General features: G+C 37.6%; 1 protein-coding gene across 1 annotated transcript in view; it reads left to right on the top strand.

Moving 5' to 3' along the window:
- Positions 1-2,921: 2,921 nt before the first annotated feature.
- Positions 2,922-18,822, top strand: part of LOC134813186 (cytochrome b-245 heavy chain-like) — a 34,101-nt gene continuing 18,200 nt past the window's right edge. The window contains exons 1-12 of the mRNA XM_063820874.1: positions 2,922-3,002; positions 3,608-3,703; positions 4,769-4,876; positions 5,100-5,184; positions 5,296-5,423; positions 5,605-5,632; positions 5,962-6,115; positions 6,298-6,463; positions 6,681-6,845; positions 7,070-7,187; positions 8,644-8,759; positions 8,913-8,995. Of these exons, the coding sequence (XP_063676944.1) occupies positions 2,940-3,002; positions 3,608-3,703; positions 4,769-4,876; positions 5,100-5,184; positions 5,296-5,423; positions 5,605-5,632; positions 5,962-6,115; positions 6,298-6,463; positions 6,681-6,845; positions 7,070-7,187; positions 8,644-8,759; positions 8,913-8,995 (1,310 nt within the window). The 5' untranslated portion in view covers positions 2,922-2,939. The remainder of the gene's footprint in view (positions 3,003-3,607; positions 3,704-4,768; positions 4,877-5,099; positions 5,185-5,295; positions 5,424-5,604; positions 5,633-5,961; positions 6,116-6,297; positions 6,464-6,680; positions 6,846-7,069; positions 7,188-8,643; positions 8,760-8,912; positions 8,996-18,822) is intronic.

Below are 18,822 nucleotides of genomic sequence, written 5' to 3'. Positions count from 1 at the left end.
TAAAATGATATTTCAACATATAGAAAACGATGTAATGGAATTTTAGATTTTGTTACAAAATATGGACAGTCAATTTGTTATTGTACAAAACGTGAGGCGCGGCGACATAATAAATTTTAGAAATGCTCGCGCATTTTGATGATCTGGCGCGCGGCCACTACCATTTAACGTTTACCAGAAAATACCCATTTGATATATGATATACTTTATCGAAGTATGAATATTGTCAATTTGCAAGCGTTTTTGTCAAATTTTCGACGGGAACTACGCGCAAAAGCATTTACAATTTAATTGTTGTCAATGGGCACCCGACACTGCACATAACAAAAGGACCAAAGTGCAAAGAAACTGCTGATAACTGCTAAGGTACTCACTGCTACTACATACTAACTGCTGCTAACTGCTGCATTGCTCTAACCAGAGCCCTCTCGCTTGCAGTAGCGCGCATCCGCCGAAACAAGCGCTATGTGAAACTGCTGCAAATTACTGGGCCGCGCTCAGCCTGTCATTCCGCCGAATCTCTATTCTATGTTTATGAACATGATAGCCTGAGGTCCCCAGGTAAGCTGACAACTGCGACTAACTACAAATAACTGCACTGCTACTAGCTGCAATCGCACCCACGCATTGAGCGCGCGTTTTGTAGCAGTTAGTATCAGTTAGTAGCAGTTAGTAGCAGTTTGCAGCAGTTTGCTGCAGTTTTATGTGTCTTTACTGCGCAACACACGCCGCGCGCAACTGCTGCATGCTGAAAACTGCTGCAAACTGTTACTAACTGCTGAAAATGGCGCGCGCAATGCGTGGGCGCGATTGCAGCAGTTAGTAGCAGTTAGTAGCAGTTAGCAGCAGTTATTAGCAGTTATAGGCATTGAGTAGCAGTTAGCAGCAGTTTCTTTGCACTTTGGTCTTCCTGTGCCGCGCGTTCATTATAAATGTCAATAACAGCCATAACTCAGCGGGATTACGTCTGCTCTAACTTATATGTTATATTTTCACACCAAATAGAAAACAATGTGCCTAAGAGTTATAGACCATAGACTGTTAAATAAAAGTTTAAAACTCGCATATGGTATAGCACGTGACTAATAAGGTCATATTTATATTTCATCATACTACAGGGTGGGCCAAAAGTCAGTACCCATACGTTGGCCTTTATAGCTCAGTCACTGAGTGCCCAATTTAAATACTTCTTTCTGGTATGACTTAGTACCACCACTGGTTCGAGGAATTTGTCAACTCGAAAAATATTCGCGTTCATTTTTTTCAAATGGAGGTTCATTTTCACATTTATTTGATAGTTTGGATAGTCGGATCAAGCTAAATGTTATTGAATTGTGTTTGGCCATTCGAATTACGTTTGTCCTGAAAGAATTAGAACTGTGGCTTCTCAGATTACCGAGATATGAAGCATAACGAGTTTATTCATTACGTGTGATCAGGTGATTGGTTTACCTAATCACGTGATAAGGTGCCCCCGTTAACTACCCCGTTAAACATTATGAGAATTGTTAAGGGTGCCCAATTAAGGTGTCGTGTCACGGTGTCACATAATCACCCAGTCAATATTGTTAACGAGATACAGAAAATGCTTGATAACTTCGTCATTTCTAATCTGTTTTGCCTCATGTTTTCAGATCATATGCAACATTTGATAATCTACCGTCTCTGAAAAAATTAGGCGTCAGCATGTTCAGAGAAAACAATATAGGTGTTTTAATATTGGATGGGCGTGGTCTAAAATATACGAATTTTCAAATTTTGACGACGGAATCCTCGAACCAGTAAGTACAGTATGCCATCTGCAAAGCAACAGCTCTCAAATATAAAACACGGCGGAGCTATTAAGGCCAACGTATGGGTACTGACTTTTGGCCCACCCTGTATAATTGTGTTCAAGACTACAACCCACAGTAATTACATTCATAACAACTATAAACAGAGAAACAATTTTTTTAAGAGAAACAGAACCCCTAATGTCTGCTTACAATTTTCTTTTGGTCCTAATATGAGCATTGTCTCTAAAATCTAAACTGAACTAGCGTATCGGTGTGTGCAAAAGCTTTCAGGCATGCACATTCCTTGCCCCGTTAATTTAAATTTTGTTTTACTAAATTTTGTTTTTCTAAAGTTACCTGTCCTTTCACAATTAAACTGGTAGTCAAGGACAAAAACTCATACACCAAATTCAAATGAGCATTATATTTTTATGAATCGTTTTACATATTATTATTCTGTAAAATTTGCTAAAAATTGAATTTCTTGTTTCATTGAAATTTCTTGTTTCATTGATTGATACATTTTATGGACAGTCTTCCAAATCTTGGCGCATTATACATGATTATACACAATTTACACAACTTGAAACATTTTTGAATACAGGTAGGAGGTACTCTGTAATAAATGGCATAAAATTGAATTTTTGTTCAATTGTTCCAATTGTAACAAAATTTTAACCGAACATTCAAACACTTAAAAGGAAACTTTGAAAAAAGTTTAAGCATATCCAATCAGCAGACATTATGGCACAGCTCAAATTAGCTGCTTTTGTAGCTCCAAAACTCAAAAGCGTGTCATTAAATATGGCACTAAAATGAAACTCACTAATTATTCCAAAAATACAAATTTAGTATTGTGAAAAAGGTCATGTTCTCCAGAAAACAATGGTACAAAACGAGAAAGTTTGATTTTATCATGCAGCTCCTAATACAGGGTTCTGATGATAGCGATCATACATGAGTATGAGCGATGAAGTAGAACCAAAGAATATTTAAATATGACTAAAATGAGAGGAAAATAATTGAGGGCAATGATGACTGACTCTATGAGCACTTAACTGCAGAAAATAAAACACAACTAAACAACCTAATTTAAATTCATATTTACAGTTTAATGGCTTGAGCTCTGTGAGAGGTAATTTAAGTACAGCAACAGAGTCAAGAATGCTTTCTACAAAACAGCTCAAATTTCTGTTCTATGCCCATGGTCCAAAGACTATTTTTTTGGTAAGTTTTCTAGCTTCTTAAGAAATCGACTTTATAGTTAGTTCTGATGGATGAGAGTGATATCTGTCAGCTGCTTTTGGTCCCATGGAAAAATATTGTTCCTAGCCGAAATTATTGCCGGTCAAAGGTCAGTGCTTTTGTGTAATTGTATTTTGTGTAAATCTATCTTCTCCTACATTTTTTGAGCAATCACCCTCACACTTTCAGGATATGTTCTTTGGATCAGCTAGAAGAAAACTCTAGGGCCAGAATTTTGAGATAGGCCTTTAAAGATTTTTAATTCGATTTTGAAAATCTTGGACCTCTAAAAATTGACAAAAATCGACTTTATTTTCAGAACGCACGATTGAAAATCGCTCGCGCAATACAATTACACATAAGCGCTGACCTTTCACCAGCGATAATATCGGCTAGGAACAATATTTTTCCATGGGACCAAAAGCAGCTGATAGATATCACTCTTTTTATTAGAAACAACTATAAAGTTGATATCGAGATAATTTTAATAAGACCCCCTTAACTCAATCAACTTTGAAAATTTATTAGTTTTCTTTCCTTATCAAATATCTTCTTCTACACAACCTTAATCATTTATGATTTTTCAGTTAATCTGGCTCGCTCTAAACATATTCTTGTTTGCATACGATTACTACCAGTACGACACGCTGACAAAGTATACATACCTAAGGAAGATCATTGGAGTAAGTTATTCTATTATTTTGTGTTATTAAAATAGAGATAGCAATAATAGACTGGGCACATGTAGTGTAATTTCAATGTAACTACTTAGAACTATTATATACAGTAAAACCCCGATTTACCGCAGACTTTGGGGAAAGCAAATACCCGCAGTAAATCGGGGTTTACGGTAAATCAGAGTTTGCGGTAAATCGGGGTTTGAGGTAAATCAGGGTTTTAAGTAAATTGGGGTTTGCAGTAAATCGGGGGTTTTGGTTTTTAAGGTCTAAAACGGGTGGATAAGGCCTAAAATCTATAGATGTGATATTTTATAAGCAATTCTTGCTGCCTTTGTATTATATGGTACATGGTATTATTAGAACATGTGAATATCACGTGTCCTAAAATTGTATGATCAGTAAATTCATATCGAATCACATATTATTGCTCCTGTAGTGCCGATCCTTCTTGTACCCTGACAGAGCGAAGTATTGTAGAAAGCATGAGAGGAGTTAAGGGGTAATATGAGAACACATTCTGATTAAAAGTATGTGATTCGAGCACATGAGCTAACAAACACACCTTGAAGTGAGCTAATGAGCTTGCGTAAGGGGTCGCATCCTCAGTATTAATACTATAATAAGGGATCACGTCAATAAAGTCCACTACATCTTAGTGATAATCACCCTCCTCTAAACGTGAACGTCTAAGTGATTCAAATTCTGAAGAGCGGCTTCATTCCACTTGAGTTGCCAAACACTTTGCATTGGAATCGGATGATATTTTAAAGAAATAATCAGACCTGGACAGATAATAATATCATAAATTATGTCTTTAGGGCGACCCTCGTACAAAAAACTGAAATTGTCGAAAAATTCTGACCAAACTGTCCGAAAAAAGATCGAAATTGTTGAACAAATTTTTAAGTGAATTGTGAAGAATAATTTGGGGGAAAGTAAATACATGCAGTAAATCGGGGCGCAGTAAATCGGGGTGCGGTAAATAGGGGTTTTACTGTATATTATATAATATGAACCATTTTCTAAAAACATGTTATGGGATTTCCATTTTTCCTCTTCATTAACCAGGCAGGCTTGCCATTTGCAAGAGGATCTGCAGCATGTCTTAACTTGAACTGCGCACTAATCGTGTTGTGCGTCTGCAGAAACTTCCTCTCCCTTATTCACAACAGTCCGGTTAGTCAAAATTACTGACTCAATTGACAAATTGTGCAGGTTATTTGCCAACGTTGATCCCAATTCCCTAATTTATATTTCTTACAATGTCTTAGTTCTTTGATTGATTATGCTGTTACATCAGTTAAAAGACACCATACTATCGCAATATGAACTACCTTGCCAATAGCCATTTACTCTATCCATTGACTGTAGCCATTTACTGTAGCCTTATACATTTCAGTATTGCCCAAGGGTCATAAGAAGGCTGATAAATCACAATCTGTCACTTCACAAATTATGTGCTTGGTCTATTGTTCTTCATACAGGTCAGCAAATGTTTAAAAGTTTTTATGTGGTTTAATTTCATAGTTACATTTTATTGAGAAGAATCTAATCTTGGCTTTAATTTCCCATTCGGTGCAATTATTATTTTTCAGTAATACACACTCTTGCACACACCTTTAATGTGGAGTTTGCGATCTCCTTCTTTTCCCTGGAGAGGATAGTGCTCAATGGCACCACTACTGACGAGCTAGCAAAGTCGTCTTTCGTGGATAAGAAAGATGTGAGTTTTATTATTACAAATCCAATCATTGCTATTATATCATATTTTATCATTTAACTATTTTTCAAAATTTGAGAAATAGTGAGAATCAAGCAAATGAAAATTAATAAGCATTTGGCATACTGTTAGCAGGTAACTGAATGATATCTATAGATTTTTAATTGACTACAACCACTTTTAGACGGTGTATACCGTTCTGTTTGGAACAGGTAAGTTGCAAGTGCTCCAAGGATCGTGTTTATTGTGCCCGTCCCGCTGAAAATGATGTTGCTGGTTACATTAATACTAGTTTCTCGTGGCCAATATTCGACGAATTGTTCCTTCCTGTTACATTCTTTCGTGTAGCTAAATCGGTCGGAGAATATGCTTTTGAAAAGCTTTGAACATTTATTGTTTTTATATCATTATATTAGTGCAGTTTAATCTCAAACCTTAATGTTGGTAGTGATTATAACCTTCAGCTTTGTCAAGAAGTGCTGATTATAACACATAATAATACGTATCAACACTCTTAACCTGTCTAGTGTCTAATTTTCAGTGGGTGGATTGACGGGTGTGATAATAGACATCTGTCTCTTTCTCATGGTCACCTCATCTATAAAGATAGTTCGAAGATCTTTCTTTGAGGTGTTCTGGTTCACGCACCATCTCTTTATCGTCTTCTTCATCTGCCTTCTTGTTCACGCTTCTGGGTTAGAAATGCAAACAGTAATTAATTGATGTTATCGGGTTCTTGTCAACAAAATGTTGTTGCTTCTAGTTCTATTTCGTCAAATGAACCCAATGAAACAATATCATAATAATAATGGTATTACTCATATTATCAATGGTAATTCTCATAATATTATAATTTTATTGACACAATTATATTCAGTCAGATGATAAAATCACTGCAAGGACCAGAGTGTATGATTGGGGAGGGCAAGGAGTGGTGTAATTACCTCTGTGACACTTACGACAAAACAGTGTCTAGTCTTCCGGGGACCACCATCTGTAAAGATTTAGCTTTTAAGGGTCCTGGCTATGTCAACTACTCCAAGGTTGGTTTAACTGTGGTCTGGCTCTTTTGGAAATATTAGTCTCGTCGTGACTCAATGACTGGTGTGTCTGATAATTTTTCGATTGTTCCTCATCTCACTAATTATTGATCCTTGAACTCCTTGTCACATTTAATTATTTTAAAGATGCTGTAATGAGATTAATGTTGTATATTTTCTTCACAGAGAAATTTATTCTTCTCTTACATAAAATCTTCAGTCGTATTGGTGGGTCGGTGTGCCCCTGATAATATACACTATTGACCGGATTGTACGGTGGTCAAGGCGGTTCAACCCGGCGGTTGTGTACAAGGCTATTGAGCATCCTGGACCTTGTCTGGAACTACGGATGAGGAAGAAGGGCTGGAAACAGCATGCTGGCCAGGTGAGAAATACAGCACAACATGACGCGTAGTCAAAGTGGTGAAGAATCTACTAGTCACATCTATAGTTAATTCATGTTAATATGGTTATAGTTCATACAGAATAAATGATTAATACTCAATCCTAATTATTAAAGCTATTTTAACAGTTCCTAAACTGCTGCCAAGTCATGTCAATATAATCAGACCTCTCGATACAAATAAAAACCCACCACACCCTCTCCAGTACGTGTTCCTGCAATGTAGTGAGTTGTCTATATTTGAGTGGCATCCCTTCACCCTAACTTCAGCTCCTGAAGAGGACTATCTCTCCGTGCATATCAGGAAATCGGGTGACTGGACAGGTGAGTTATTACCAGGATGTTTACCTGGTGTTAGTAGTAAATTGTATTGTTGTGTATTAATATGTCCTGTTCTCTCCAGTTTATCTTTTTAAGCTTTCGTTCAGTTTTTGGAGACATACGAAACGAAACGAAACGAAACACAATATTTACTACCCCGCTCGTATGCGACAAAGATATTGCATAAAATATACCTAAATAATTTACACAATACGGTGCCCATGTCTGAGCGGCTCTCCACAAAAACTTTCTCTCCTCCTCAGAGCAGAAAGTTTTTATTTAAAATATATAAACTGGGGATCTCATAAAAATTTAAGAACCAATGTACTTTATTTGACAATAAAAGATAAAAAATTGTGTCACACCTAAGGTTTATAAACTACCAAGACGTGCGCCGAGTTAGACTCGTCGACGGTCTTATATAATTAGAACACAAAATTTACGAGTATCACCCGTTAAGTCACACACAAGAAAAAATCCTTCTTTGCCTTCTCTTTCATCTCCAAAACGAGCAGATGATGTCCGGCTTGCTCCTCAGGTGACCGATCTGGTGAAATGAACACAGTTTTGTGGTGCTCACTCAGTTTCAGGTTTTTCGATTTTGATAAAATCTGATGTACAGTATTCGAATTTGATAACAAAATTTTGACAGGTCTGGTCTTGTCAGCTGATTTCCTTCCAATCCTTACAGCTTCAAAGTGGGGTTTCACTTCAATCTGTTCAAACAGTTCGTCTACTTTGTCTGATAGTTTCTCTTCATCTGTCTCCTTTAAACCAAAAATAAGAACATTCCTGCTGCGATCCTCTTCTGACATAGCCTTCTGCACAACTTTTTTCAGGCTCTCCTCCGTTATTGTAGTGTTCGGCGAGGCTTTTAACACAGCTTGACTGTATGACTTGATCTCAGCTTGAACAATGTCCTGAACAGTAGATTTTATTGCGGTCTGAACGGATTCCAACTGATTGGCTTCAAGAAGTTCCCTCTGCAGTTTGATAACCGACTCTTGTGATCGGATGAGAAAACTCATCAATTCCTGAGCAACATCTTTCATTGCATTCAGAGTTTCTCCGACGACAGAATTCAACTGATAGTACATATTATACATCAAATTTGATAAAACCTTCTTGACTGGCTTTTCAAACTTTTCAACTGAAAACCTTATTTTATTTTCACAGTTCGTGGCTTCTGCAACATTCGAAATTAAAGCGTTGAAATCCTCATTCGCTTCGTTGAAAAATATAGAGTGTCCTGATAAACGCTGCAGTAAATCTGTGTCCTCCATCATGTACTTAACTTGTATTACAAGGCTACACGGTGGTCGCAGTGCAATTAAACGATTTTACTGATAAGAGAGCAACTGTTATCAACACACAAGCTACAAATTTAGTTCGTCGACTTAGTTTGTCGACTTAGTTTGAAGAAAACTAAATATATTGTCTAACCCAACCATTTATACAGCTTCCCTACTGAAAGCTGTAGCCGGTCATTCTAAAGACAAGACTACCAAAGAGGGAAAGAGAGCAGAGCTGAACTTTAAGATAGCTGTTGATGGACCTTATGGGACACCATCAGACGTTAGTTGCACATTTTCTGTGCAAACTCAACTTGCTGTATATCCTATAATGAACTCATAGCCCAACCAGTCAACCAAAGAATAATTGATAAGAATGTATCAGCTGTTATTCACGAGAGACCTGTGAGTTTCACCTTACATTATATGATCTCAGGACATATTCAAGTACAAGACTACGGTTTTAATTGGAGCTGGAGTCGGAGTAACACCGTATGCATCCATATTAAAATCAGTGTGGTGAGTAAACAGTATAATTAGAATTTAAATTAGTATAATAAGTATCTAAATGTGTAATTAATGCAATTAGTATACCTAGTTAATGCAATTAGTATAATTAGTATAACAAGTATAATTATCATAATTAGTATGATCAGTATGATTAGTATAATTAGCAAAATTAGTATAATTAACAAAATTAGTATAATTAACAAAATTAGTATAATTAGCAAAATTAGTATAATTAGCAAAATTAGTATAATTAGCAAAATTAGTATAATTAGCAAAATTAGTATAATTAACAAAATTAGTATAATTAGCAAAATTAGTATAATTAGCAAAATTAGTATAACTAAAAAAATCTTTATAATTAGCAAAATCATTATAATTAGAAAAATTAGCAAATTTAACATAATTAGCATATAATAATCTTTAAATAGTATCTCGTTGAGATTATCAAAAGGTAAATTACGTAATACTGTGGCCGATTTCTGCCAGAAATGATTTGAACAGACTATTTTCTCACTCTTTGATTTCGACCCATAACTTCATGTCGTGAGCCACTGGTTTTGGGTCTTATATTGACATTTTCTTTAAATGGTGAGTTTAGAAGCACTTGTTTAATTATTTATTTATTTATTATATATTATATGATGAATTATTTTTTGGCCTTGCTGAAATGTTTTATTCGAAAGAGAGTTGTGAGATGACACATTTAAGTATTGCACCTGTTTGAAACAAATCATAGTCATTACTAACGAAGTAATGCAAAACTGAAAAGTCAAAAGTAATACAACTATTTGCTTCTAAATTAATATTTAAAAAGTAATGTAAATTGTAAAAAATTTTCCTTCTTGGTTCTAAGCCCAATACTAATTCAAATTTTTATGAGGGTAAACGCTAAAAATTGGCCTCACCAACAAACTATGAAGCACAATGCACATTGCACAATGCACATATTGTGTAAACTCTGCAAAATAAATATTGAACCAAAAAAGTTTTGGGTTTGTTTGGTAAAATACCTTACTGCTTATGTTCAAGATATTTTGTATAAACATCAGTTTTCAATCGATAATTATTTCAACCTTTAGTAGCTGAAAATGGCTTGTCTCCATGATGTCTATTACAAAATATGCAATATTTCTAAATTATAGTTAGCTATTTTGCAATCCGCTATCGCCAATATGATTATATAACTCTGCCTTCAGTGAAAGAATGTGATTTTATCTCATTCGGAGAACAGTAATTGGTAAAATTATGACCACTTTATTAAGTTATAAATAACAATATGCTAACTATCATATATCCCATATCCTATTATGTTAAATAACACACTTGAAATTTGGGCAGAAAACACGTAATCACGAGCTTACGAGAGAATCAGCAAGTTAGTTTATTTATAAAGGCCTCCCCCAGCCTCGTATCTTAGGATTAGATTTGCAAAAATTCCTGAGACACAGGTGCAAAAGTTAAGACAGCAGAATAATCCTAAGACAAAATTTAAGCAATTCTGAGACAGCGAAAAATCCTGAGACAAAATTTAAGAAATCCCGAGACAGCGAAAAAACCTGAGACAAAATTTAAGAAATCCCAAGACAGCGAAAAAACCTGAGACAAAATTTAAGAAACCTGAGACGCGCGAAAAAACCTGAGACAAAATTTAAGAAATCCCGAGACAGCAAAAAATCCTGAGACAAAATTTAAGAAAACCTGAGACAGCGAAAAATCCTGAGACAAAATTTAAGAAATCCCGAGACAGCAAAAAATCCTGAGACAAAATTTAAGAAAACCTGAGACAGCGAAAAATCCTGAGACAAAATTTAAGAAAACCTGAGACAGCGAAAAATCTTTAGATAGAATTTATACAATAACCACAAGAATATACATTGATATTACATCTTTTTATTTCTTTCAAAGAATATAATAAATACGATATTACTAGGTATAGTAGGAATGTCAATAAGTCAATAGAATTTGTCTGAAATCTCTATGTGCCTGCTAATGAAGTGAGTATCCTAGATCATATCTTTACAGGTAGGACCCCCCCTACCCCTCCTTAATCTGATTAAAAGCTACAAAAACTTCCAGAAATGAGATGGCTGGTTAAAACCTACCTTTGGAAAGCTCTGATGAACCTGCCCGTGGAGAAATTAACACACTTAACTTCACCTCAATTGAGCAATAAATGCCTATTTATCGCTTATTATTATAATATATCAGTAAATGTGTAAGATACTATACCTGAGTGATTACTCCGAACTTTCTAAAAAGCTACAAAGTTAACTTTCTAATAAGCTACGTTGTAGCTGCTACAACGACAACTAATCTTTCGTTTTACTCCCTACTGTACTAGTTTACTCGTCAATCCAGGTATATGACTATGAGAATGGTCTTGAAACTCTGAATTTAAGAGGGAAGCAGTTTTGGGGACGGGGAGATTAAAGCGGGTGGGCGACAAATGACCCCCCCCCCCCCTAGCCTATTGTAAGCCCCCGGCTTACAATTGACCCCCCATGCAATTACACTGAGTCAATTGATCTCAGTATAATAACATGGGGGTTAATTGTCGTACTAAGCCCTAGATTGTACCTGCTAATGAGGTTAATATCCCAGATCATAGCTTTACAGCTAGGCCTGTATAATAGAACCCTGATGTTAAAGCGGACATCACCTTCCCCTCCCTAATGTCTGATTGAAAGATTCCTTTCTTAATGTACGAATAAGAAAACAAGAATTTTTACTAGTACTCCAACTGAGGATGCAGCAGTCGGGGTAAAGGATGACTTTTATCAGCAGCTATCTGGGGCATTTGATGAACTACCAGCTCATGACGTGAAGTTTTTACTTGGAGATCTAAATGCTCGCATTGGCCAAGATAACTCAGCTTGGTCCGGTGTGATTGGTAAGCATTCCCTTCACGTTTCATCAAATGACAACGGCCTTCGACTATTAGATTTCTGTGCATTACATCAGTTGACAATCGGTGGGACGCTTTTCCAGCATCGTGATATTCATAAAGGAAGTTGGAAGTCTCCAGATGGCCGCACAGTAAATCAGATTGACCATGTCTGTATTTCTACCAAGTGGAGTCACTCTCTACTTGACGTAAGATCATGCAGGGGTGCAGACATTGGCTCCGATCATTATTTGGTTCGGGGTCAATTTAGAGTCAAACTTATGGCAGTTCAAAAAATGAACGCCTCTCGTAGGATATCTCCAGCAATTGAGAATCTTAGAGATCAGTCCAAGGTTGAAGAGTACTGCATTGCTCTTCAAAATCGTTTTAGCTGCCTACCAATGGAGGAGAATCTTGATGGAGAATGGACATTAGTTAAGGATACTATTAAAGAAGTGTCTATGGAGGTACTGGGTGAGCGCCCCCGGCGCAGAAAGCAGCAGCATTTGTCTCAGGAGACAAAAACCCTTATTGCAGAACGCAGTAAGATTAAACAAATGGCGCCTAATGACAACAACAATAGGAGCGAGTATTCTCGGGCCAACAAACTTGTCAAAAAGAGCTGCAGGAAAGACGACGAGAATTGGGCTCTTAGAGTTGCAGCAGATCTGGAAACAGCTGCTGTCCATGGCCGTCAAAGGGAAGTCTGGCAACGGATAAAAACACTGTCTGGTAAGAAGAATCGAAAATCAACTGCTGTAAGAGACAAATCCGGGAAGTTGATTGCTGATCCCTCTGCTCAGAGAGAGAGATGGGGAGAACATTTTTCGGAGCTATTAAACCCTCCTCCCACGAATGCGGATATGTCTGACCTGGACCATCTTGAAGTGGTTCCATGCTTTCCTTATCTTGGTGATGGTGATGGTCCCCCCACAAGACTTGAGATTTTAAACTGTCTCAAAAAATTGAAGAATCACAAAAGTGCTGGGATTGACGAAATCTCTAATGAGCAGTTAAAGTATGGGGCAAGTGGTCTTGTGGATAGGATGGAGAAATTGTTCTCTAAAGTTTGGAATTCAGAAGCAGTGCCTGACGACTGGTTGAAAGGCATCGTGATAATTGTACCAAAGAAGGGTGATACCTCTCATTGCTCCAATAATAGGGGGATCACTCTAAGATCTACAGCATCTAAACTGTATCAAATCATCATATTACAACGCATGAGTGACGGTTTAGAAAGTCTGCTACGAGACAATCAGTGTGGGTTTAGAAAGAACAGATCATGCATTGATCAGATTTATTCACTCCGCACTATTATACATAACTGCATTGAATATAATCTCCCCCTGTATGTAAATTTTGTGGACTTCAAGGCAGCTTTTGATTCCATCGACAGGAATTATATTTGGAAAGCTTTCAGTCATTATGGCCTGCCATGTAAATACATTCGAATAATACAGGCATTCTTTAATGGAACTGTTAGTGCTGTTAGACACAATGGTGAACTATCAGAATGGTTTGAAGTAAGTTCAGGCAGTGGCCAAGGAGACATTCAGGGTCCCCCACTTTTTAATGTCTGCCTCAATGTGGCTGCTGAGAGAACAGAAAGCAACAAAGTGGTGTCCCACGGAGCGGTTCTTCAAAGATCTATCAGTCCGCTCGTTGATGATATCACTGTGTTAGATACAGATTATGCAGATGACATGGCTGTACTGGATAAAAGCGAGGAAGGTCTTCAAGAAACAACTGACCTTTTGTGTATGTATGGTGCCCAGGGAGGTCTTAGAATCAATGGTAAAAAGACTGAGGCTATGGTCATTGGTAAAGCAACCTCTCAACGGCCATACACGAAAGAAGCCACAGTGAACATCACTGTTGAAGACACGCCAGTGCAGCAAGTTAGTGACTTTACGTACTTAGGTACAATTATTTCCAGCGACGGTACTATCGACCGTGAGCTGTCAGCTAGGATTCAGAAAGCTTCCGGAGCCTTCAATCAACTGAGTAATATATGGAAAAACCGCAACATCCAGTCTTATACAAAGATCAGGATTTATAAGGCAGCGGTTTTGACAATATTGTTATATGGTAGTGAGGTTTGGAACACAACCAAAAAGCAGCTACATCGCTTTGAGGTGTTCCATCAGCGTTGCTTGAGGAGAATACTTAGGATAAGATGGCTCGATCGGGTTAGAAACACTGAAGTGCTGGAGCGTGCAAAGATAAATCCAGTAGAGACGTACATAGGAGCAAACCGCCTGCGTTGGTTTGGCCATGTCACCAGAATGCCAGACACTAGGCTTCCTAAGTACCTGCTTAACTGGACCCCTGCCCATGGGAGAAGATCTAGGGGCCGTCCAAGAAAGAACTGGAGGAAATGTTTGCTGGAAGATGCTGCATCGTTTACAGGAAACACTGACATAGACCTAGAAGGAGCGAGCGAGATGGCTAGTGACCGAAAACTTTGGAGGGAGATGATACGTCACAAACGGGAGTTCATTGGTGCAGGCCACTCGAATGATTGAGGAGACCTAATCAAGTACAAGTAAGTACTATCTTTGTGTCTTTAATACACTATCTACTTATTGACTAGCTAGGCTTGCTAAAATTCATCGGCAAATTACCGCTGCTCGAGTTACCTAGCCAGGCCCATTTCAGTTTTGAGTACTGGCGTCGGTTATCTACAAAGTAGAGTCAAAGCCTAGCTTTTTTGTAACTGGCAAGTGCTTTTCCGGATTCAATTTTCAAATAGTCGTGTATTTTCAGATTATTCTTCATTATGTCCTCAATCCTGAGCACTGGGACTACTTAAGTTTTTGCTACTATCTGAATTATTTGCTCAAGCTACTGCCACTGGCTCGCTAGGTACAAAGGTTTATTTCCTATTTATCATGAAAAAATTTGTGTGCTGGGCTAAAGTTTACTTGGCGTTCAAGCAGGTTTGAACTCCCGACCTCGTGCAGAGCTAGTCAATAGCCTAGCCGCTGAGCTACTCGGGTGATGCTCTGTTAAAATTTTCGATGTACATATTTATCGCATACAATCCTCTATTTTGAGTTTGTCATAATTGTAATCGGGAAGTGGGAACATTAACAACTCTTCTGCATTTAATTGGAACTGTCTGTACTGTGTACACGATAAAACACATAAGATAAATACAAAGATTGTGTACACTACTGTGCTTATATGGAAAACCCAACTAGACTATAATATATCTTCAGAGTTTCAGGATCATTCTCACATATACTCATAGTTAATAGTTAATAGCACTATGTTTACAGTATGCACTGAAGGGGTATCCTAGGAAGTTTCTTGAACTTTTAACAGGTACCCATCCTCATTTAACCCTCAATTAAGTTTCCTATCATTCGGCTGAGTCGACCGAGGAGATCGCATAGATCCAATGGATCCTTAGTTACTCCCTAGACTAGGTGACACTGGGATTCAAACTCATATACCTGGATTGACGAGTAATCCAGTACAGTAGGGAGAGACTAGTTGTCGTTGTAACTTATTAGAAAGTTAACTTTGTAGCTTTTCAGAAGGGGCATAAGGAGGGAGGGGGATGATGTCCGCTATAACATCGGGGCCCCCATTATACAGTCCTACCTGTAAAGATATGATCTAGGATACTCACTTCATTAGCAGGCACATAGAGATTTTAGACAAATTCTATTGACTTATTGACATTCCTACTATACCTAGTAATATTGTATTTATTATATTCTTTGAAAGAAATAAAAAGATGTAATATCCATATTGTATATTCTTGTGGTTATTGTATAAATTCTATCTAAATATTTTTCGCTGTCTCAGGTTTTCTTAAATTTTGTCTCAGGATTTTTCGCTGTCTCAGGTTTTCTTAAATTTTGTCTCAGGATTTTTTGCTGTCTCGGGATTTCTTAAATTTTGTCTCAGGTTTTTTCGCGCGTCTCAGGTTTCTTAAATTTTGTCTCAGGTTTTTTCGCTGTCTCGGGGTTTCTTAAATTTTGTCTCGGGATTTTTCGCTGTCTTGGGATTTCTTAAATTTTGTCTCAGGATTTTTCGCTGTCTTAGGTTATTTTGACATCTCAGGTTCGCTTAAATTTTGCCTCAGCTTTTTTTGCAGTCTTAGCTTTTCTTAAGCAGTTTGTCTTATGAGTATTGCTGAAAGCACAGTGTAAGGCCTACACGGACCGCCTCTAACTAGCCAATCCCTGCTTACATGCCGTGTAGCAGGGGACTAGAAAGAGCTAAACTAGTAAGTAGTAAGGGGAAAAGTGGTCGATTTAAGGGTTCCGTTGGATTTGAATGTTCACAAGGATTTCTCAACGGAATATGGTAGTTAGGACCCCTACGAACATAATTAGACTTGTCACCAATTTTGTATCTCATGGAAACACCTCTTTTTACCACTTTTTACCACCTTCTTACCACCTTTCTGGTTTGCCAAATATCTTTAGTTGTGAACGTCGTAGAAGGTTGCAAATTAATCGAGGATGTTCATCTCATCAAAGAGAAAAACTTTTGTAAGAAAACTTTTTACGTTGGATAATCAGCTAATTGGATAATTACCAATTAGCTAATTACCAAAAAAAGTGAAAATATTTTATTGGCTCAAAATGATTGAAATCGTTTAAAACACGGAGAAATGTAGTTTTTAGAAAAACTTCAAAAATTGTTCACTTAAAAATTTTTTTCGAGACTTAAAAAAAAGTTTGAAAATTTGAAAATATATTATTCCGCCAAAAGTGATCGAATTGCATGAAACGTGGATAAAAATGCTTTGCAGAAAAACTTCGAAGATTTTTAGATTGGGGAATACTAAAATCATCAATATTTGAAGTTGGAGTTCAGTAAATCTCGACATATTTTATTAATTAGGAATAGCTTAGCGGAAAGGGCTGAACCTGAAAAAGGTTAACCACACAATATTAGAGTTTCATAACTAATTACAATACAGCGTTATCAAATTCCACATAAAGAAACAGCACAAAAGGACCATTTAAGATCGAACCGATTTTACCTGCTGTACTATCATTTTATTGATTTCAATGATCAAAACCTCTGTACCGTCAATCTTGCCAATCTATACCGGGTATCTGAATGTACCGGACCTCTTATTTACCTCTATAAAGCTATAATTAGACCCAGTTGTGCAAGAAATGCGATTTCTCACAGGATTTTCTTTTAGTTTTAACTGTGCACTTTTTGTCACTCTCGCAAGAGGCCCGGTATTATAGGGGGTATAGTAAGCGAGTGTAAATATACCTTCCATCATCCACTGTGGCTTTATTGTATTGTGAATGCGCATGCCGCTTCGTTTGTTATGCCAGATACCTCAAATAACCCCCATATCTCATTGCCAGGGTCGGGATAGAGCTGGAGATAGCATCGAGAGGTTGCTAGAAATAGCTAGATTTAGAGTAAACTGGTGGTAGCTGGGTGGTGCTAGCATGGATGTAGCAGAACGTAGCTACACGGGGTTTCATTGGAGTTGGTTATTTTAATGGCCAAAGAGTGCCGGAACTAAAGTTACTTAAGATTGCGGTTGAGGGGCATAGCAGTGTAAACCACGGTGGAGTCATGGACACAGAGCTACAGTGCAGGAGTACTGCAAAAGAACAGTGCAAGTGATACAGTCTGCAACAGTAAAACGCCGACAAAGCTAGACTTAGAGTGAACTGATGGAAGCTGGGTGGTGCTAAAATGGAGGTAGCAGAACGTACTACATGATGAAAACAGGAAAACTAAGGCTGGTTGAGACCTAAAAAGATGTGAATATGTCCTGATAGATCCAGTGAAGAGCGAGTAGCGAAGAGTTTGATCACTAACCTAAAGCTCTAAAGAAGAAGAGGGCTAAAGAGACTCACTTCGATCAATAAATCCGGTACGGCAAGGTCTGTAGCCTCGATAAGAAGATACCATGAAGTATTTATATAAAGGGTTTCGTTGTATCTAAAAAGGGTGGGTCAGTCTCTCTGTTTTCATCAGATTCTGATGTCTGATGAAAGGCTGTTAAGCTCAGGACGGTGATCTTAATAGGTCGGATAGCTGTACCTGGTAGCTTCCAGCCCACCCTTGTCGCTTGGGTATAAGTTCTCATCCCACCTCTTCCAAAAATACCTGGGCAAGAAACCCTCCTTCCTCCTCTTCTTTCAAACACAATCAGGTTCCTGCTCCTCTCCTCCTCTGCAGCCACAATCTTATCTCCTTCGGCGTTTTACTGTTGCAGACTGTATCACTTGCACTGTTCTTTTCATAGTTGGTCAGTACGCACTGTACGAACTTTTAAAAGGTGCCGAACTGTACGAATTTTAAAAAGCTGTCGAGGAATTTTTACCGAATTTTAAACCACTCACCACCGACCGATTTGAAAAACCTTAATCATTTGGCTTCGTCAGAGTTTTGTCGGCACTATTTGGGCACTATACAGACAGACAGACACTAGACAGACACACACACACATCTATTACGATTATTAGTATATATTGGTTATAATATATACTAGATTCGTTTGTTAATAATACTCACCGATTATAGCGAGGAAGAAGTCAATAGCAGCGATTATATTTATATAGAGCACATAGTTTTCCCAGCCCAAAACATTTCCAAGTTCAGTGATGTTCAGTCTTGGGATGTAGTGAACAGTGTTACTTGTCACGGAGGGAGGCATTCTTGCCTTGGTAAATTTCATTATAGGAGCGACCCCTGATGTACAGTGGTATAAAAGTCAGTCACAAACTGATGACGACTATTTGGAGTATAAAATAAAATAAAATCTCGGTTATGTAATTCTCGTTATATAGCACCGCACCACGCAGGAGAAAATATCGCGTCTAGACCATCGTAAGTTTGACGCAGTTAAACTAATGGCAGGAATATACCCTCTCACAGGTTGAGATGTATCGGGAGTGGGAATACTATATGTAATTATAATCTGCTTTACAAAGTTGTCGATCTCTTTTAAATT

This window comes from Bolinopsis microptera, chromosome 3, assembly GCF_026151205.1.
Source record: "Bolinopsis microptera isolate Bmic1 chromosome 3, MBARI_Bmic_1.0, whole genome shotgun sequence".
Classification (NCBI taxonomy): Eukaryota; Metazoa; Ctenophora; class Tentaculata; order Lobata; family Bolinopsidae; genus Bolinopsis; species Bolinopsis microptera.
Note: the sequence above shows the minus strand (reverse complement) of the source record. Positions and strands in the feature narration are given on the sequence as shown.